The following is a 20,708-nucleotide window of genomic DNA, read 5'->3' as shown; positions in this document are numbered from 1 at the left end:
TCCTCTTGGTTAGAGTAATGTTTACCTTGACCACCTATGATTGAAAGATCAATGCATTTGCCCCAAGAGAAGACTGAATATGCTTCCCCTATGCACACTTTTCCTTATTCATCAGGAGTGTCACCCACTGACCATTCAACAAGTGGTTGTTGTCACCAATGTCTCCTGAGCCCAGACAAATGCAAAAGGATACTTATGATCAAAGCTGTACCACAGCCTGAATATCCATGCACTTTCCTGCTTTGTCCGGCTTCCTCCAACAGAATCCAGGCCATCCTAGGAGAAACCAGAGAACACTAATTAGGGAAATGGGGCACTGAGAGAAGGGGGAAAGGCTAGTTTTGAAACCCTGTTGTGTTTTGCCCAACTTAAGATTGAATCCAGAGCCTTGAACAAGCTAGTCCATTGCTCTCCACATGGGCTCATGCAACTATGCCAACTACAGTTTCACAGAGCCAAAGCTCACAGTGGAGCACCACAGCTTCAAAAACACAGCTCTCAGTGGTCGAGAATTTATATAGGATGTATAGGGCCTTGAGGTCAATGTCTAGAACCACACCAGCAGAGATATATTGAGAGGCAATATCCTAGTGGAAATCAAGAAAACCCAAAAGGGAAAAACAATCAATTCCCAAAGTAAAAAGGCCTAGCCATATTTGTAGGTAGATGGAAACAATATTAGCATAAACTGCTTTTTGTCACTTTTATTCTAATTACCATCCAAGTACCTTTCAGGAGTTAATTACCTTACAGAGGTTTAGATCCTTGTAGGACAAAATTGGCATGGCCAATAGTAAAGAAAGCTTAGGTAAAATCAACTTTCCAGGTTTTCTCAAATTTGGCTTAGAGAAACAACAGTGCTGAGCTTCCTGATAAACAAGCCTAGGGGCTCTTTGTGCTCCTAGCGCAGGTTTCCAGGTAATAGGACTATACATCTCTCTACTAGCTTTTGGGGGCAGTGGCCAGGGAAACAAGAACCAGGCTACAAATTATGGAATTTGTATCTATTATAAAGCAGTCAGTTCCTCGTTGTTCCTCTCAAATATCCTCGACACTTAATTTTCAATATCTGTAAGATCAGGCATTCATTTGAGGTTTAATATGTCTTTTCTAAATAAGTAGTTAATTTGTTTAAAGATTTATTTATTTATTATATGTTAGTACACTCTCGCTGTCTTCAGACACTCCAGAAGAGGGCATCAGATCGCATTAAGGATGGTTGTGAGCCACCATGTGGTTGCTGGGATTTCAACTCAGGACCTCCAGAAGAGCAGCCAGTACTCTTAACCACTGAGCCATCTCTCCAGCCCCAACAAGTAGTTTACAAGCAGTACAAGTGATATAAAGATTAGATTGACTTCAGCAGTTGGAGGGTACTATCAGAGGGTTCTATATTGCTGGATGACAGGCTCTCCAAGTACAAGTGAAACACACCTATTTTTTTATCACTATCCTTTTTTTTAATACTACAGAGAGGGGCAAGTGTGCAAATGAGGCACAATCAGAAATATATACTAAAACAGAAACCAAAACTATAAGCAACGCTGAATCACGTACTTTGTTATTGTGGTAGTAACAAAGGTAGTCAGGGATATTCAAGAAGATGAATATATAGAATACTCTTCTATATGACATGAGCAAGCACTATTTAAATTCCACCATCAAAGAGCACTTAAAAAACAGTCACCATGGGATTTGAGAAATACATGCTGATGGATATGAAATTGAACTAAATACACCCTTAGTTGAGAAACTAACACAAACCAGTTTTAAAGTTTTGCAAGTCCAGGACAGAGGACAGAAAAATGTCTCCATTTTTTGATACCAATTGTTCCTCTAACTGCTAACTAATGATAATGCTAGAAAGATTTTTAAATGCTATATGACTAATTAAAAATTATAATCCTCCTGGGGGAAAAACACTAAATGTTTCTTTGGAAGTTATTTTAAAAGATTTACCCTCTCTCCTCTTCATCTCTCTCTCTCTCTCTCTCTCTCTCTCTCTCTGTGTGTGTGTGTGTGTGTGTGTCTCTCTCTCTGTGTGTGTGTGTGTGTGTGTGTGTGTGTGTGTGTGTTGGTACCTATGGATCCTCTGTAGCTCCAGTTATAGATGGCACATGGGTACCCAGAACTGAAGTAGGGTTTTTAGAGCAGCAAGTGTTGTCTGCTGAGCCATCTCTCCACTCCCACAAAATTTTACTTAGAAAAATGGTGCACATCATCAAGGACAATCTAAAGCAGGAGCTTCTTAAACTTTTTCCATTTGTGTCTTTTTTTCATCTAGAAGTATTTTCCATGGCCTTAGTTATATAGAAAATCAAATACTGATAATAAATCATAAAGAGACTTATCTTAAAGTAGTTCTTTGACATACACATAATTTAACAGTTCTAATATTAAAGGTGAAATGAATTTTCATATAAATGAGATGGATATGCTTATTTTAATAGAAATCTTGGCTGAGAATTTGAAAAGTTTTTTAATTTTATAATTGTTAATGCAGGGGATGCTGTTTCACAGAAATGTATAGCACAAAATATAATAGTAGGCTAAGGTCCATTTCAGAAATTGCTGGAAATTCTACCTAACCCTAAGTCAAAATTCATCTATTTTTTCCCACACAAAAACTCAAAATGGAAGAAAACTAAACCACAAGTCACAAGAGTAAATTAGGAAAAAATCCAAAGTGCAAACATTCTTTTTTATTTTATTTTATTGGTTATTTTATTTATTTACATTTCAAATGTTATCCCCTTTCCTGCTCTCCCCTCCAAAAATCCCCTAACCCACCCCCCCTTCCCCTGCTCACCAGCCCACCCACTCCCCCTTCCCTGTCCTGGCATTCTAAAGTTTAGTCATTTCTAGCTCTGAAGAGATTGTGACAGAGGCATGATTAGGGATAAGAAGAACTTGCTCTACATATAGTGGCTTTGAGGAAATAAGGGCAGGTTTCAACTACTTTAGTGCCCAGAAGTCACAAGAGCCTTCCCTGTGGACTTGGAACTTCACAGAACTGATGGGGTAGCCACTGTAGACAGGTGGGACTTCCCCTGTACTTGGACAATGGGGTGCCTATACCCCCACTGTCCATAAAACAGGCAGAACTTCATTCTGTCATCATGTCCTTCCGTACTTTCCCACCAGAATGGTGCCTCTCACATCTTTAGCTCAGGCCACTTCTAGAGCCTAGCACACTCATTCTTTCCTCTTACTCTAGTACACCCATACCCCTTCCTGGTCAACCCCTAATAGTCTTTCAAGTCTCCACAAGTTTGGTTTCTCTGAGAAATGTTTCATAGGAACTCCAAGAAGTGTACAAGTGAACACCAATGCCCCCCCTCAAAGGATGTTGGAACCTGATTGTGTTGTTCTTTCACTTTCTGAGCCTAGACAAGTTACCTCACCTTTCTGTGCTTCAGAGGGCATATTAACTAGAAAATATTATTACCTACCTTATAGGATCATTATGTGGTTGTGACACTGCTATATCACTAAGAAATATATATTTGGTTTTTCCCACTCCATGACACAAACTCCTAGAACTCTTGTGATTTCCTAAGCAAAGAAGATTGTTACTTTGTTATTATATTAAGTAGAGTTCAACCATGCCTGAGTTTATGTTATCAAGGTCATTTTTAGAATCTGAGAACTGGCCACCAAAGGAACTAATTATATGACTAAGAATCAACATTTAGTTCTAACCCCAACCTCCAAGAAGGGAAGTAGGAGTGGTGATTTAGTCAGTTACTGACAGCCAACAACTTAACCAACCATGTCTATGTAATAGAACCTCAAACCAACAAAAAAAAACCCTTAAGAGATGAAATCTAGAGAACTTTGAGCACTGGTAAGGTTCTAGAAGAATAAATAATCTCCCAGCAAAGGATATGACAGTTCCAGATAGCCCTTCTGACCTGTCTTATTCATTTATTCATTCCATTTGGCTCTTCATAAGTTGTGTGGTTTATAGTAAACTAGTAATGGTGAGCAGAGTGCCTTCCTGACCTGTGTGAGCCATTGTGTCAAATCAGAGAGCCTGAGGAGGAGGGTGTAGGAGCTCCCACTTTAGTGCCAGTTACTCAGAAATACAGGTCACAATATGGTACTTGCAACTGGCACCTGAAATGGAATTTACAAGTCCATTAGAACCATTATCTGGCCTTTCTCCGTGGTACCTTAAAGAACTTTAAAAAAGAAAGCTAGGCAAAGAACAGGCCAATCAGGGGTTCTTAGGTCTTCTGGCCCTCAGACTGCTTCTGGCCCACCTAAGTTACCTGATCTTCTTTCTCAAATCTGGACCTTGAAACTCCTGAGCCTCCTAAGGGGATGACAGGTTTGCGTGCCATCTGCCCTGTTGAGGAGGTGTGGAGGAATTAAACCTACATCCTTTGCTGTACTAAACCAGCACTCCACTCATCCAGTTTACTGTCCACTCATAATGGAAGCACTAGTTAGTGTGGAGAAAAAAAAGCAAATACACATTTTGCATTAGAAGTACTCTACAAAGTTGTGAGAAATGAGGTTTGGTGGGTTTTCTTTTTTTTTTTTTTTTAGATGCACACATGATTTTAAGGAACCTAAACCAGGGCTGGGCATAGTAGTACACGCCTTTATGGTGTTATGGAGGCAGAGGCAGACAGATGTCTAAGTTTGATGTTAGCCACCCAAAACTAGTGAGTTTTGGGCATCATTGGGGACTACATAGTGAGACCTTATCTAGAAAAAGCTAAAACATGACAACAAAACAAACAAACAAACAAACAATAAAAGAACCTAAGATACTATATGATAGGTGACACATACTCAATAAATTCTATCCAATTATCATTTTTAACCATGTGATTATTTTTGTGCTGATTAAGTATTTGTAAAATACTTAGTGCAGTGTAGGACATACAAAGTTTATTTTGAAAGGGTGGATATGTAATTTTAAGGACATTCTTCTTGGGGGAAATATCTAGTCATTAATGTCACTGGGCTATATCATATGGCTTCTTACACTGGAATTCTTAATCTTTTAACTGTTTATTATCATTTTAAAGCACTTAACAAGAGTATCTTTTTATACATGTATTAAATGCTTACTAAGTACCAAGCATCATGCAGGATTCTAGAAGGAAAAGGATGTCTTAGCACCTATCTCTTTTCACAGAAGGGCAAGCAATTACACACACATACACCACACACACACACACATACACACACACACACGAGGGAAGGGAGGAGCAAATGTCATGAAGAAAAAGAAAGATGATTTAAAAACTGAAAACTGAGAAGCAGTACTGCTTTGAGGTAATTTTTCTAGAATTAATGTGTCCACAGAATTATATTTTACTTCATTCTTATGTAATGCTAAACATTTAAGCTGCACCAGTGGGAACAGCTTACTGTTCCCCTAGGATGGACACTTGTAGCAAAACAGTGCCCACTCATACTCCTCTCCATCCAAATCCCCAGAATCTAAAGGTGTATTATATATGCATCAGGCACAAGGGCTTTGAAAAAGGAGCTGAAGCTATCTATGTGGTTAAGGGCAATCGCAGGAGCCCAGTTTGGACAACAAATGTGAAAACCAGAAGGATGTAATGGACAAGGTGGCAAGAGCTTGCCTCACTACGGTTGGTTTAAAGATGGGAGAGGGGTATGGGCCAGGAGTGGCCTCTAGAAGCTAAGTGTGAATCTCAGCAAACAGACAGGAAGGACACCACACCTCAGTCCCACTGAGGCAAAACAGGGTAGAGACTGAGGTTCAGAAGGCCTTACAGAAAACATCACAAATTAGCATATGAAAAATGAAGTTAGCAAAAAGCAAAGTTGGAAACTATCTGGCCAAAGCCCACTAAATTGAGCTGGCACCACTGGCTCAGGGTCCAAGAGTAACTCATAGCACCAAAATACTAAAATATACACTCCAGGTGGAGATTTCAGATGTCAATGAGACATGTAATGCATGGAATTATATGTTGAACTACATGGAACAGAGTGTGTGTGAAAAACCTTGTGCTATGGAAATACATCTCAACTCACACACTGTGAAAATGCAAGCAACCCCTCTAAAAGTTTCATATAAGCCCCAACTCTCTGTAGAGCAGGGCCCTTTGAGCTGCTAACTTTCTCCCTTTTCTAGCCCATTTCCTTCCTTGGAATCTCTTAATAAACCATCTGATTCTGCTGTAACTATGTATCTGCTCAATGCTTTAGTCTGTGATGCAAAATCCTGGAAGCCATCTAGAAGTACCCTCTAAACCCTGCTATCTACTAATATCAGCTGGCAAAGCCAGTTAGGAGGTAAGATTTACCTTTCTAATCTTCTAAACTTTACACTCATTCTGGGGGCACATGAGAAGAGCCAGTTCCAATTATAGGCACAGGCTAGGCAGTTAGGAGCCATTGCAGTGCCTATCACTTAAAAAATCTTATAACAGGATAATCTATCTGGCCATAAGCCAGATAAATTAGAAATTAGTCCACCTTAAATATAAGAAAACATTCAGTTATCAAAGTACAGTGTAAAAGCATATATGACCTGCATTCCATAGCAGCTCTCTGGCAAGGACTAATAACCTTAAAAGAAGTTGGACCCTCTCCCTCCACACCCCCTACAAGCATGCAGTCCCCAGAAATCCCTCCCTTTCTGTCTACTCCTTTCACTTTCCCCAAGGCTGATGGTGATAGTGGTACAAAGTGAAGAGTGCTATCTGAGCACTTCCTATTGGTCCAGATGCCTAAGGTTCAGGTTACAACCCCCGGGCATCAAAACAGTAGAGGAACCCACTGTGCAGACTTCCATGTGGGGTCAATGGCCCAGTGACCTCTGCCCCTTTGCCCACCACTGCTTCTCTGGACTTTGTGCACTGTGGAAGTTTCACCTGCCTCTCCCCAGCCTCCTCCCTTTTAATCCTCTTTACTAACTGCTGTATATGTCTCTACTGCTTTCCTATGAACTGTAGGCACTCCTATCCCTAATAGTAGCCTCCCAGGTAGTAAGAGACTTCCTTGAACAAGAAATCCAGGAGACTACCTATTTTTACTTTAATTTGGATGGTAATCTGGAAAAAAAAGGCCACAGATATTATGCCAGCAAGCTTCTTCTCTGAAAAAAACAGCTGTTTGGGCCTTTTTATAGTCTCTCATGCAAGAAATCAATTTCACTGATATGCATAGTAAGGGCTTGTCTCCCAGTCATCGGAAAGTTATTGGGAGACATGGCCCCTGCAGTGGCACTAGTGACTTATTCAAACCCTGGCCAAGTATGAGTAAACCTAGAAGCTCAAACTAGTGTTTCTAACTCTGGCAAGCTATGCTCAGTTCATTAGGTAGCAGATGAAACTGGAAGATGGACCAACTTATCAGGTCTTGAGGACTTTGCACCTGACACAAAGGGTTACCTTCCCGGACATGAGACACCCTCAAGTGGAAACTTTGGGTTCGTTGGAAAGTCAGTTGTGTTGGATGGTGTTTTGCTGGGGCAAACATGTGAAGTGGTGTTTTCCTGAAATGGACACTGGTGAAAGACTACAGCAGACTCATGAAGGAATGTTTCTGCTGAAGCAGACACAAGTGAAAGGATGTTCTGGTACAGCAAACACGTGAAAGAACACATGATAAAGGATTCTATCCTAACTACACAAATGTATTGGTCTGCCTTGCATTACATAGTTGAGTTCCATTTGTCAGGGCTCCATGAGACAAACACACCAAAAAACTTCTGGTGGTGTGCTAAAGTTCCTTGCTGCTTCCTCAGACTCTGACTCATTGACAGGGGGATGTTAGCTGAGACAGATGCATATGCTAAGGCAATACACATGGAGAGGCAAGACCGAGGAGAACACATGATGTTTGGAGGGAGTATAGAAAGGACTCGATGGACAGTGACTGAGGCTGAGCCAGGCTTGCTTACAGAGCTAGCTTTTTTTGACGGCTTGAGGGGTATCATTCCTAAACTCGAAAATTAAATTGATGACAACTGACAACTGTCTTCCAAGACCACTGACCCTAGAAATGACAACAGCAACCCCTCATCCCCTGAAAGGGGTTACCTAAGGTGCAAAAGAAATGCTGGTTCACAGTCAACAGAATATAGTAGTTGTAGACCCAAGGGTGCTGCAGGGATTTCAGCTGATCTCTATGACAAGGGATCTTTTCTGAAGGGTAAGTGGAAGAGGGAGAGAGTTCGCAGTACTGCCTAGTCAACAGCATAGAAATAGTTATAGAAGATTCAGCACCATCCTTCACATCCAACCCTCTAAAACTCCAGGGCCCATAGCTCTCAGAAGAGAGTTGAGGCAGGAGAAAAGAAGGCATACATAAAAGGCCTTACAAAATTAGTATATGGAAAAATAACCAAGCTGACAAAGAGGAAGGGCAGAAATTCCCAGCACAGAACTTAGTGAAATAGCTGGAGCAAGTTGGCACTCCAGGTAACCTTTGGCTCCTTATAATACTCAAATAAGTACAGAGATTTAAGATTTAATGAGACATGAAGTAATATGTAGAACTGGATGTTTTGACTCTGCTCTATGCAAATGAACCAAAAAGCTCACACTGTGTAAATGTGTCCTTAAGGTCACAAAAACAAACCAACTATGTACAGCAGGGTCATATGAGCTACTAAACATTCTTTTTACTCTGGCCCACTTCTCCCTTCTAAGTGTACTATCTCTTAATAAACTATCTCTCCTACAACAGTAAGTCTGCTCAATTCTTTGTTCTGTAACACAAACAAGCAACTGGAAGCCCTCCAGAGGTGTCATCCTATCCCACTAGCAGCCAATATCCCAAGAGCAGTGGAGTAAACATCAGTGACAACTTAAATGAGCTTGCAAATGTTTTCTCAGCCAAGGCTCAGTACTGCCACACGTTGACTTTGGCTCTGAATCCAAGAATCCAGCTGAGCCCACCATATTTCTGATTACTGAACTTCCAGCCAACAAAATGGTACCATTTCAAGGCATGAACTTTGAGGTACCTTGTTATAGCTGCCCCCATAGGCTATGAGAGAGCAGAAGAACAAATCAAGTCATTTGATTTGGGCCTTTCTTTTGTCAAGAACTCAAGCCAACTAAGCACTCAGTATGATAACCAGGAAGTTACAAGCCAGGAAGAGCAAATAAGGTCCTCAGCCATGGCTCAGGGCATGGCCCTGACTCATTATCCAGTCACGCAGGACAAAAACCATCTTCCTTTTCTATGTGTATTCCTGAAAGTTCTGACAGCTTAATATGCATTCAATAAACATCTTTCAAGTGATTAAATAAATTCGAATCACTATAGCCTTCTAGAAAAAAAGCCAAAATAGTATAAAAGGGAAATCAAGGGGCCAAAGGGGGCATATTTAAGAAAAAAAGAAAATGAAGCCTGGGTCTTTAACCCCTGCACCAGAAGGCAGTGGCAGCTGGGTTCAGTTTGAGGATGGCCTGATCTACATAGTGAGTTCCAGGCCAGCAAGGGCTATGTAGAGAGACTGTGTCTAAAAAGAAAAAGAAAAAATGGAAGGAATGAAAAACTGGAGGTGGAGAATAGTAATAGAGTAGTAAGACTGAAAGAAGTCACTTTAAGTGTTTGAAGTTAAAATTTGGGGGGGGGGGGGCTAAGGGATCAGATTTCAGCCAGCGGGAAGTTCCAGGGACAAAAGAATTCAACTTGCTCACAAAGTTCTCTGTGAATACAACTCTCAACAGTTGATTTTCAATGTTTCTCACTATCTGTGCACAAACATAGGTGTACACACACACACACACACACACACGCACGCACGCACACACAAAATCTTCCTTTCCTCCACACTCCATTAGCACATCCATTTTTGTATTGATGTGATACAGACAGTAGTCATGCAAGGAGTTACCCAGAGGGGCCTTACCAATGAGTGGTCTTGTGGAAAACTCAAGGAAGGAAGTGAATGATGTGTCAGCATGTCTGGCCAACAGAAATCCCAGCTGTGTCTGGTCTGGCATGAAAGCCCCTCTCTAACAGGATGAGAAGCTACTAACCCTGGGTCCAGGCAGCTTGCCTCCAGCTGAGCTTGTTTTTGTTTTGATTGCAAAATTGCCAAGACCTCTAAAGAAACAAACCAACTGGTTTTTTTTCAGGTCTTGTTTTGTTCTGATGAATCCAACTTGCCAGAAACACTGAAGTAGGACTATGCCCACAATATTCATAAGCTTTCCTCACAGAGCCAAGTCTCAGCTAACTGCTCCTAGCTTATAGCTATGGTATGGTTTTCAGCTTGGGCATCTAGAAGCAGTAAGGAAATTTGTTTTAATTGTAGAAAATGTCTTTCCTTCCTGTATCATTCCACTAGCTTTATCCGTAAACAACAATTTAAAAAACAAGGTCAAGAGAACTGTCCTTGCTCTGGATTTGCCCCACCTCTAATTCAGGAGTTTCATGACACGACCAAGCAGGGAAACCACAAGAACCCACAAGAAGTGGGTTTCATCCACAAATGAGAAGCCCACTGATTGCTTTGGTTCCTCTAGGTCATTGAACACTCCAGGCCTGCTGTTAGTCATTCCATAGAGCAAGAAGGCCAAATGAGGAAGATGTGTAGAAACCTGTTTCTGTGTGAAGATTGAGTCATAGAGGGGCTCTTGGGGAACCACACTAGGAGTCAGCCTACTGTTTTCATCCTAATAGTAATCTTGAATACTTTCAGAGGCCCAGCAGAACTGACTCTGAAAACATCTCCATAACTTCATGTGAAACTTGAGAAGAGGTCAAAGGGAAGTTGTGACACACACTCAGTTCCAGACAAGCAGACAAGCAAACCAGATGCCATACGAAAGCAGCAGAAATTACTGCCATCCACATCATTGTCATCTTGGGGCTGCCAGCAACCCAGAACTGACCTACCTGTCCAGGATGTCAAGACACTTCTCCTACCTGAAGAAAAGGCTGCTTTAACCTCACTGAAAGTATGAAACACCAGAACCAACACTTAAGAAAACTGCTCCTCCAGATTTCCATGGTTAAGTGACAGCAACTAAGCCTAACTGTAGGTGTTATTGTGGCAGGAAGGTAAATAATGAGCAGAGGGCATATGAGAGGGAAAAGAGACCCTTCAATTCTCCAGTTCAGCTTTCCACCTCTCACTTGATGGCACCCAGCAATTTCCACACAATTGTCCAGGCCACCTGAGAAAGAGCACACATCTGATTGTCAAAGCTAGATAATGCCTGCTGCCTTATGTCTAATCCCTTCATGGCCTGTATGTATAAAGAGTCCTTGGTGACTATTTTCTCTCTACTCAAACTCCTTTCTCCAGCTTTAAGTCAGTGAGATTTACAAAGAAGTTTCTAGTTCAAGGACAGAATTCTGGAGCAAACTAGTATCCCAGTATATTCTGTCCCCAGTAGCTAATCTGTATTGCAGATAAAGCAGCTAAATACTACACACACACACACACACATACATCACATCACACATGTAGCTACTGCTGAGGAACTTGGGCATATGTCTCTTCTACCATTCACACTTGACTCCCTTCTAGTGCATTCTGTCTTCTACTCAAATCAACAAACCTGCTAACTTTGCTTTGAGTCAGCCTCAAGTTCTTTCCTATGGTAGATGCCAAACACCTGAATGCACCTGAGTAGAGGTCCCAAGACTTAATGGCAAAAGTTGACTTGTACATTTTGTTGCTGTTAACATTGCAGCCTGCAGGTCTTAAGATACATGAATAAGAAATGCTGCATGAAACCAATCAAGCCAACTCATTTAAGTATTTTTGCAGGTTCTTGAGTGCAGGGGAGAGGCAATGTGAACCACTGAGAATGCACATGTTTTGACTAGAATCTCTCCTCACCCTGGTAGCCTGTTTACTTACAAAATGCATTACTTCCTCATTATTTCTCCTTAGGTGACTCATTTAAGACTCAATTTTCAGCTTCTAATCTATAAACCACAGTTTACAGAAGCAACCCAAAAGGTTGTTGTTGAGATGGCAATGATCTGGGAAGCTAGGTACAAGGCTTAGAGAAAATGATCAATTTTAGCAATCTTCAAATCAATGTTCAAGTTCCTTTCCAAGAAAGCAGCCCTTTGTGACTTACCCCTTGTAAGACTTGAAAGCTGTCATTGTTAGGTGGCGGGTCTTGATCTGGGTCAACACCAACTCTAAATGTCACCAAGGAGGAAGACAAGGAGAGAAAAAAAAAAAAACAGAAAGCATTAGCTTGGCCCATGACAGCAAATATCTTCCCAGAGTAGAAGGAATGGTTAGCTTCAAGGAGAGAAAGCCCATCATGCAGAAGTCAGATCCACATCACAGCAGATTGCAGAGTCTGGTATTAAAAGTATTCATGCCCTCAGTGAGGTGTTTGGGAAATATGCTGGCAGCTTTCCATCTGCCTTCCTATACCAAGCAGTCCCCACTGCTAAACCATGGCTGCCTTCTGCTTGGCTGCTTCCTCACTTCTGCCCTGAACTGCTTTGATGCCTACAATATTTTGTTGTGAAACTAGGTAGATATACAAAGAAGCATGGAAAGGATCTGTAGTAAACACCTGCATGGCCACCAAAAGAGCCTACCAGTACCATTTACTGTCACCTCTTTACTGCCATCTCCCCACTTCTCCATCCCACATCTTATTTCATGATACAAATGAAGCAGTGGCATCAATACATTTCTTCTGACTTCTTATGTCTCTCATCTGTCTCTCATCTGTCTCTTGTCTGTCTCTCTCTCTCTCTCTCTCTCTCTCTCTCTCTCTCTCTCTCTCTTTGTGTGTGTGTGTGTGTGTGTGTGTGTGTGTATGTGTGTGTGTTCGTGCATGCATGCATGCAGGCCAGAGGGCAAACAGGTATCATTCTTCAGAAGACATCCACTTTGTTCTTCAAGATTAAGACTTTCATTTGGCCTGGAAATTACCAATTAGGTTATTCTGACTGGCCAGCAAGCCCAAGAGACTGGCCCATCTCCCCTGTGCAGGGATTATAAGCATGCTCCATCATATTCAGCTTCTGACATAGGTTCTGAAGATTAAACTCAGGTCCTCATGCTTCCACAGCAAACACTTCACTGACAGCCATCTCCGAACCTCTCTTCTCCTGACTTCATTAGTATGCATAATGATGAAGTTTCTTCCTTTACCAAACTTGAATCATCTTCCCAACAACAACCTAACTTTTGAGCTTCTTCACCAAGTTTTATCAAGAATCTTCTTAAACTCGTTTAGCCAGAACTCCCACTTTTGATATCTGAACCCCATGCCATCTTCCAAGTCATATCTGATTTCCTTGGCCTGCCTTTAGGAAGAATGCCTCCTTACCTCTGATATTTCCTCTTGGCAAGTTTCATCCATAATTCCCTATAACTCCTTCCCACTACAAAATCCCACCACTGTAGACTCTGCCTCACTCATAGTGATCCTCACTAAAGCCTACCCTGCCTGCAGTATCATTAACTGGAGTCTTGGTATACTTTTAGTTCTTATATTCCCACACCCTCCCTATCAAAGATGAACAGAGAACTCATAGATAGATAGATAGATAGATAGATAGATAGATAGATGGCTAAATGGCAAAAAATCACTTACAATAATTCCCTGAGATCCACTAGGACCGTTGCCATATGCTACCTATGGCTGCATGCATGTTTATTGTTTATATCCATATCTTCCCCATTCTAAGATAGAAAATTATGACACAAATAACACCAATAACATGGAACAGTGGGAGAGAAAATAGGCACTAGGCAAATCCTGTTCTCTATCAATCTCCCAATACCTCAATATATGAACAGCATCATAAAATGTAGCAGAGCATCAAGCTTTTCAGCAGCTCAAGCCATTGTAAGCTCAAAGAGGGAAGCTTTGTGTCCAGGAGAAGGCTGTCTTAGTCCAGAAAGCAAGAAACTCTACTGGGCATACAAAGCAGCAAATGCACACTTATTTTTCTTCTTCTTCTTCTCTATCACCAGTAACACCTGGGATCTTTCTATAGAGAAGAGACTTCATGGAACAAAAGATGCATGAACTCCAGGAGCTGAAAGGCCTCCCCAAAGGTCACCTTAGGGCACACAAAGAATCTAATGTATGAGAATAGCTGGAGACAAAATTGCATTTAGAACTCCTAACTATTCTTCAACTCTCACCTGTTTTTTAGAGCCCCTTAATATACAATCCATACTAAGACATCCTCTACAAGGTGCTCTATAAGGTATCCATGGTGGCATCTATAAGGCCAATAGACAGAAGTTTACTATTAGACTTTATGAAGTAGCACAAAACTACTTTGTGCCAGACGAATCTACTGAAAGTAAGCTGCTGGGTGCAGACACAGAGGAGAAGCAGCTCTCAGAATGGTAAGGCAATTTGGTTGCCCTCAACTAGGCCACAGAAAGGCTGCTACAGGGCATGGGTAACCAAGAATATGACATTTCAGATCTGCCACGAAGAATTCCTTCTCTCTGCACTGAGGATTGTCAAAGGCGTTTGCTTCTTAGATGACTTCTGTATCAGTGCATGTAAAGCAAACTAACTTTACATCAGTTCAGATGAAAGAGGAGGCCCACTGGGAACACTACACCATTACGAGGAAAATAAAATTAAATGGGATGAGATAACAAAGGAAAATCATCCCTAGTCCTGGAATTTTTTACTACAAGAAGAAAACATATTTGACAAAATCATCTGTGGTTTATGGACAGAGTAGCCTATGAAGCCTTGACTGGCCTGGAATTTACTGTGTAAACCATGCTCTGAACTTGTGCTGATCCTCCTGCCTCTGCCACCTGCGTTTTAGCAAAACTTTAAATTGATTCCATTTTAAAAGAACTACTGATAATAGCTAAAATTGATCTACTTTAACTCAAATCACAGAAATACCAATGGGACTCATCACTCACATTAGGTCCATGTAGCTAGGCCAGAATTCCAAACAGAGCCTAAAATACTACATTCAAAACACTTTATGGTGAACTCCAGAAATTAGAACCATCTTAACTTGACCACAAGCTCATGATGTTCACAATTTGTTAAGGGGAAACCTGGAAGTCTAGGTCTATACTCTATGATAGAACTTTCTGCAGTGTTCTTTCCCTGCAGTGTCCACTTACAGCGCCTGCTGGGCACATGTGGCCTCTGAGCACTTGGGATATAGTTATTATGAGTGAGAAATTGCATTTTACATCTTAGTTTTTAGCTAATTAAAACTTTAAATAATCATATATGGACAATGAAAGTATAGATTTTTAAATCAACCCTGATTTCAGCCAGGTTTTCATATTGTCGACACTTTTTTGTTCTTTTTGATAACTCTTAGATTTGTCCATGTTAACACCCAGATCCCTGTTAGGGTTCTGTAGGAACACAACTTTAAATCTACACGATAAGAAAAACTCTCTTGAACTGAATACCTAGACTCTTAAGACACTGCTTCCTTTATCAGTATGTAAAATAACTTCCCAAACCCTCTGTGGTTCTTTATGGAGACCATTCATTGTATTAGAAAAAATGAAAGTGGGAGAATTAGAAAGTCTTCATGTTCTGTCCTCAGGGCAATCATTACTGAATGATTTCATGGCTGGCTCATCGGCAATTCATATTGTCATTTATATGGTGGCCAAAGATCATTCTACTGATAACTTTTCTGATTTCATAAAAAAAAAAAAAAGTGGCACTTTGACACTAGAGGGACCTGGAGTCAGTATTGTATGATAACTAAGTGACTAATTGGAATGTCACTGATAAATGGACAGCTTAACAACATCTACCACCTAAAAGGGTGCAACAAAAAACATACAATAATACTTACAGCAGTTTTGACAAAATGATTGTTTGCCACTGGGTCATAATGAAACCTCAGAAAATCCCAATTATAAGACATTTTGTTATATCCCAAATACTTAAAATCCAATGTTATAAGAGACCATGAAAAGGGGGTGAGTTGTGGCAAAAGAGTAAACAGACATGCCTATAAACATAAAAGCTTGTTGGATCCTGCGTGTGTAAAATTTATGTTACTTTTCTTAGGTGCAATTACACAGGAGATTGAACTCCAGAAGCATTTAGGAGTGGACTCAGGACACCTGACTCTTACTGAGAAAAAAGTGAACTTTTTTCTAGTGAACTGCTGAGTGAAAGTTAGTACCAGGGTAGTCACAGCTCCAGCCTTTCCTTTTGGGAGAAAAATTTAAATCAAAGTTAAGGATATTTAATTATACCTTTGGTAAGATGTTTCAAAAACACATCAACCTATTTTCCTACCTGTAATTAACTGATCAGTACCAATGATTTATAAACTCATTTTTATTTCAGGGTCTGAAAAGCACAAATTGTAAAGATTCATAACATGGGGTACTAGAATTGGTAAGCACAGGCAATGAACAAATATTTTATTCTTGATAATTTCAGGAATATTTTTGCTGAAATTGTTTTCTCCTGAAAGTAATGGGAACAGAGAAAATCTTGAATTGACTCAGACACAGTTAATAAAGTGCTAAGCAATGCAACTATATTTAGATCCAGTTGTACCACTCTGTGGCGACTTGAAGCTGTAGAGACAGTCCTACTCAATATCTGATTTCCTTGCCTATATCAATCTTCTGTGTGGAAGGTCCAATCTTCACTGGAGCCTCTCACTATCTACCACATTTTGAGATGCATACAGCCTGACTGTACAGTGCCTAAGTGCCTGGCTCCTCCCAGTCTGACTCATGGGGTCTTATTGAGGTATCAACTAAGGTAGTAGAATTCAAGAAGGGAAATAAATACCTACTTTTCAGATTACCATGGCTTTATAAATGACTCCTAGAAGACAGATGGGGTCTATGACACAGGGCTTATTCTGTATTTTCTCCATTTGAGGCTATTTATTTTAGAGTGATTTCATAATTACTTTTCTGGCATTTGGAAGGGACCTTGGACCAATCCTCAAGAATGACACACAGTATGCTGAGGCCTGTAAAGGCCTCCACCCTTGGGGCACAGCCCATAACCAAACTGGTCTCTGTGAATAAGAGTAAAGCAATGGGCCAGGACACTTGGAATGGTGCTAAACAGCAAGAAAGACCAGACACAGGCTTTTGATTGCAGATTCAGAGCCTCATAAGACATAGCCTTTTCAAATTGCTGGGTTTGGCAACTATTTAAAATGTATTCATCTCCTGACTTGTTACATCTGGGATGTTACAGAAACCTGAAGTTTTATTATATTACACTTCAGCATTCAGATACATCTAGGGGAACACACTGTAACAGACACAGCAGTCTTTTCCTCCAGAATGAACTGAATTATCCTTAGGTCCATTAAGAATGAGACAAATGTGGAAATTCTATGCCAAACAAGAACAGGAAGAAATCAAATGGATGTGTTTTCTTTGTAATAAATAAATTCCCCAAAGTTAACAATTTTCATTCTAGAACAATAACTTGCCTACTGTGGTTAATAAATAAAATGCCATGAAATCTCAGAAAAATTCTATTTTAAACAATACTTTTTCAGGAAGTCCTGGAGATTAAATCCAGGGCCTCAAGCACATTAAGCATGCATTTTACTACTGATACATATTTCTAGAAACTAGTAATTTCAAAACATATGAATAATCAAAGTACTGGTTAATTTGAAGAATGAGACATGAATCTTCATATAAATCTTGAGCATCAGATTATAATCTGAATTCTCTTGTGTCCCAAGTAATACTGGCCTAAAGGCTTCTTCCTTGAAGGTAGGACAATTCAGTAGAGAGTTCCTCTGAAACTCTACTAGTAAATGTGTATGTGTGTGTGAGTGTGTGCACACATGTGCACATGCATCCACACATGCACATTGTAACAGTAATAAGCATGAATCCAATGAGATATTTCACCACTTCCATACATTTTATGCATGCCATTATAGAATATATCTGGGCTATATTCTAAGACCCACACCCCATTTATAGATAGTTTTTCTTTCACCCTGTCTTTAGTGAGCAGAATATTTTCACAAGTTCTGAGTTCAAGCTGATTTTGAAATGAACAGATCTACAGATCAGACCAGGAAGAAAGCATATCGCCTGGAGATCAAGACAGACAAGAACTAACACTGGAGGTTTTTATTTTGCCCCTGTATCACCACCTTTAAGCACAATGGCATCATACACAGTTGGATGCAGGCCAATAAACAAACTGTTAGTAAAAACTTCATCCTTTTGTTTATTTAAAAAAATGTTCATGTCATCTAAACCATTGTGAGAAAGTATAGATACACAAATATATACTTAAAAGTACAGAACACTGAGGCACAGCCCGTAGAGACAGGAGCCTAGCATAACTGTCCTCTGAGAGGCTCCACCCAGAAGCCAATGGAAACAGAGGCAGGAACCCACAGCCAAACATTAGATGCAGCTTGGGGAGTCTTGTGGAAGAGTTGGGAAAAGGATTAAGGAACCCGAGCAAGACAGGACACTAAAGGAAGTCCAACAGAGTCAACTAAACTGGACCCATGGGAGCTCCCAGAGAGCGAACCACCTACCAAAGAACTGGACCTATGCCTTTCTGCACATGTGCAGCAGATGTTCAGCTTGATTTTCATGCATATCCCCCAATAGCGGGCCTGGAAGCTCTCCCTGACTCTGTTGCCTGCCTATGGATCCAGTTCCCCTAACTGGACAACCTTGTCTTACCTCAGAGGGAGAGGATGAGCCTAGTCCTGCAGTGACTTGATGAGCAGGGTAGGGGGTGGAGGGGTGACACCCAGTGGCCTGCCCCCTTCTCAAAGGAAAAGGGAAGGATCTGGATGAGGGGGTACTGGGAGGAAGGGTATGGATAGATGGATATATATATATCACAACACTGACCTTTAAGACCACATGGCTATGCACTAGTCAAGGCTGAAATGATAAATTTTAGTTCTCTGCATTAGGTCCAAGCCTTACTTACTAGATCAGAAGCAGGGTTTAGCAGGAAAAGTATAGGTGGCTCTGAAATGAGCTGTCTTAACACAAAGCTCATTCAGTTGTTTTAAAAAAAAGGAGACATTAATTCAGGCTTTGGTGTTGAAAACACTTGGTTCAAAATGAGGGAAGAAAGCACATAATTTCAATAACATTGACACACAAATCAACATGGAAGGACAGAAAACATTATTAAAAATGATTTTCCTGTTGCCCATGGGGTAAGGATTGGTGCATTCTGGAAGGAAAAGGCAAAGAGCATAAAGAGAAATCATTCCAGTTAGACAGAAGAGAAAAGCAAAGCGCCGTGGGTTATGTTCTGAGTAGTCCCTGTGTCACCTGAAGTACAGCCATCGGTGCTCATTCTGGTCCTCTTCAGAGAGCTCCTCCACACCAACTCTGGGCAGCAGAAGAAGGAAATGTGAATGTGATGGGACAACACAGCTACCAAGATCTATGGCATCTCACCTGGACCATGCCAGGAAGAAGGGCTATCTCACCATCACCAGAAAGTCATCGTCCCTTTTTTGTCCCAGTACTGAGGATGGAACCCAAAGTTTTGAAAATACTAGGTAAGTGGCAACCACGCTACTGCATAACTATCTTTGGTGATCCCTAGTCTGTAATACCCACGAGGCAGAGAAGTTGCTAAATTTAAAGCAACAATGTTGAAATCTAGGTCATGAGAAGCAACTGATAATAATGTTAAGTCTCTCAAAACATAATACAATAAAATCAGATGAATAAATGTACAGTATATAATTTAAGCTACAAATATTTCTGGACCTCATCTGTTTCATAAAGCAAGATATGCCCATAAAAAACAGAAAATTGTTAGTAAACAATGAACATATATTTAGAATATGTACATATTTTATATCTGGTTAAAGGAAAGAACAAAACCCACTATATTATTGAAAATCAGCAATACCTAGAAGACAAAAATGACCAATTTTTTTTCTAGATAAGCAAACACCATCATTCACGGCTTCAACCTGAAGGCCAGGGACCCAGCTCTGGCTCTTCTCTTTTCCCTGCCTTGATGTGTCCTCTTACTTTCCTTAATGACTTCTAGATTGTTCAGACAACATTGATCTTCACCATCATGCTACAACATGGTTTTTCAAATTCAACACTATGAACATTTGAATCCACAATTATCCTCTGTTGGGGAAGCGTCCTCCTGTGCAGTGTAGAATGTTTAGTAACATCTCTGCCTTCTACTTACAAGATGCCAACAGCAGCTACCCCATCTGCCCTAGGAGATAGGCCTTTTTGGTTAAAAAAAAAAAAAGACTTTTTTTTTTTGCTTAAAACATTTCCAGATGTTCACAGATGTTTCCCAGGTAGAAAAATTGCCCTTGGTTGAGAACACTGCACTAAATTATGTACTCTCAATAGGGTAATGTCATTCCTGTGGGTGTGGGTGTGAAAACTGGTTCTTGTGCAACACACATAAAACACAACCCCTAAAATGCACATTGAAAATGTTTGAAGCCATCCAAAGCATTATAAAATTAAAGATATAGACAAATCTGTGGTACTAAAATTTCACTACAGTTAGTTGTAGCATGTAGTTTTTGCTACCCTCTTTAAACCCCAGCCCCGCCAAGGTTCCCTCAGATCTGCAGATGAAACACACACACACTCACACACTCACACACTTATTTTTATATGCTTTAGCTCAATGGCAAGGATCTTCTAAACCTTCCTGGACTATCACATCCTTTGCTGCACTCTCATCTCAATGCCTCAAATCTGTCCTCAGCTTAGTTTTGTTTCTAACCTCTGACCTACTACCCAAGGCCCACTCAGGGAAGCAGCTAATGAC

At 40.6% G+C, this 20,708-nt stretch overlaps 1 protein-coding gene across 1 annotated transcript in view; it reads right to left on the bottom strand.

The window, feature by feature from the left end:
* Window positions 1-20,708, bottom strand: part of Slc9a7 (solute carrier family 9 member A7) — a 160,048-nt gene that overhangs the window by 20,874 nt on the left and 118,466 nt on the right. The window contains 3 exon segments of the mRNA XM_052171878.1: window positions 194-276; window positions 12,054-12,117; window positions 19,217-19,276. Coding sequence (XP_052027838.1) covers window positions 194-276; window positions 12,054-12,117; window positions 19,217-19,276 — 207 coding nt within the window.

The sequence above is a fragment of the Apodemus sylvaticus genome, chromosome X (assembly GCF_947179515.1).
Source record: "Apodemus sylvaticus chromosome X, mApoSyl1.1, whole genome shotgun sequence".
NCBI lineage: Eukaryota > Metazoa > Chordata > Mammalia > Rodentia > Muridae > Apodemus > Apodemus sylvaticus.
The sequence above is the reverse complement of the archived record's forward strand: the minus strand, read 5'-3'. Positions and strand labels throughout refer to the sequence as shown.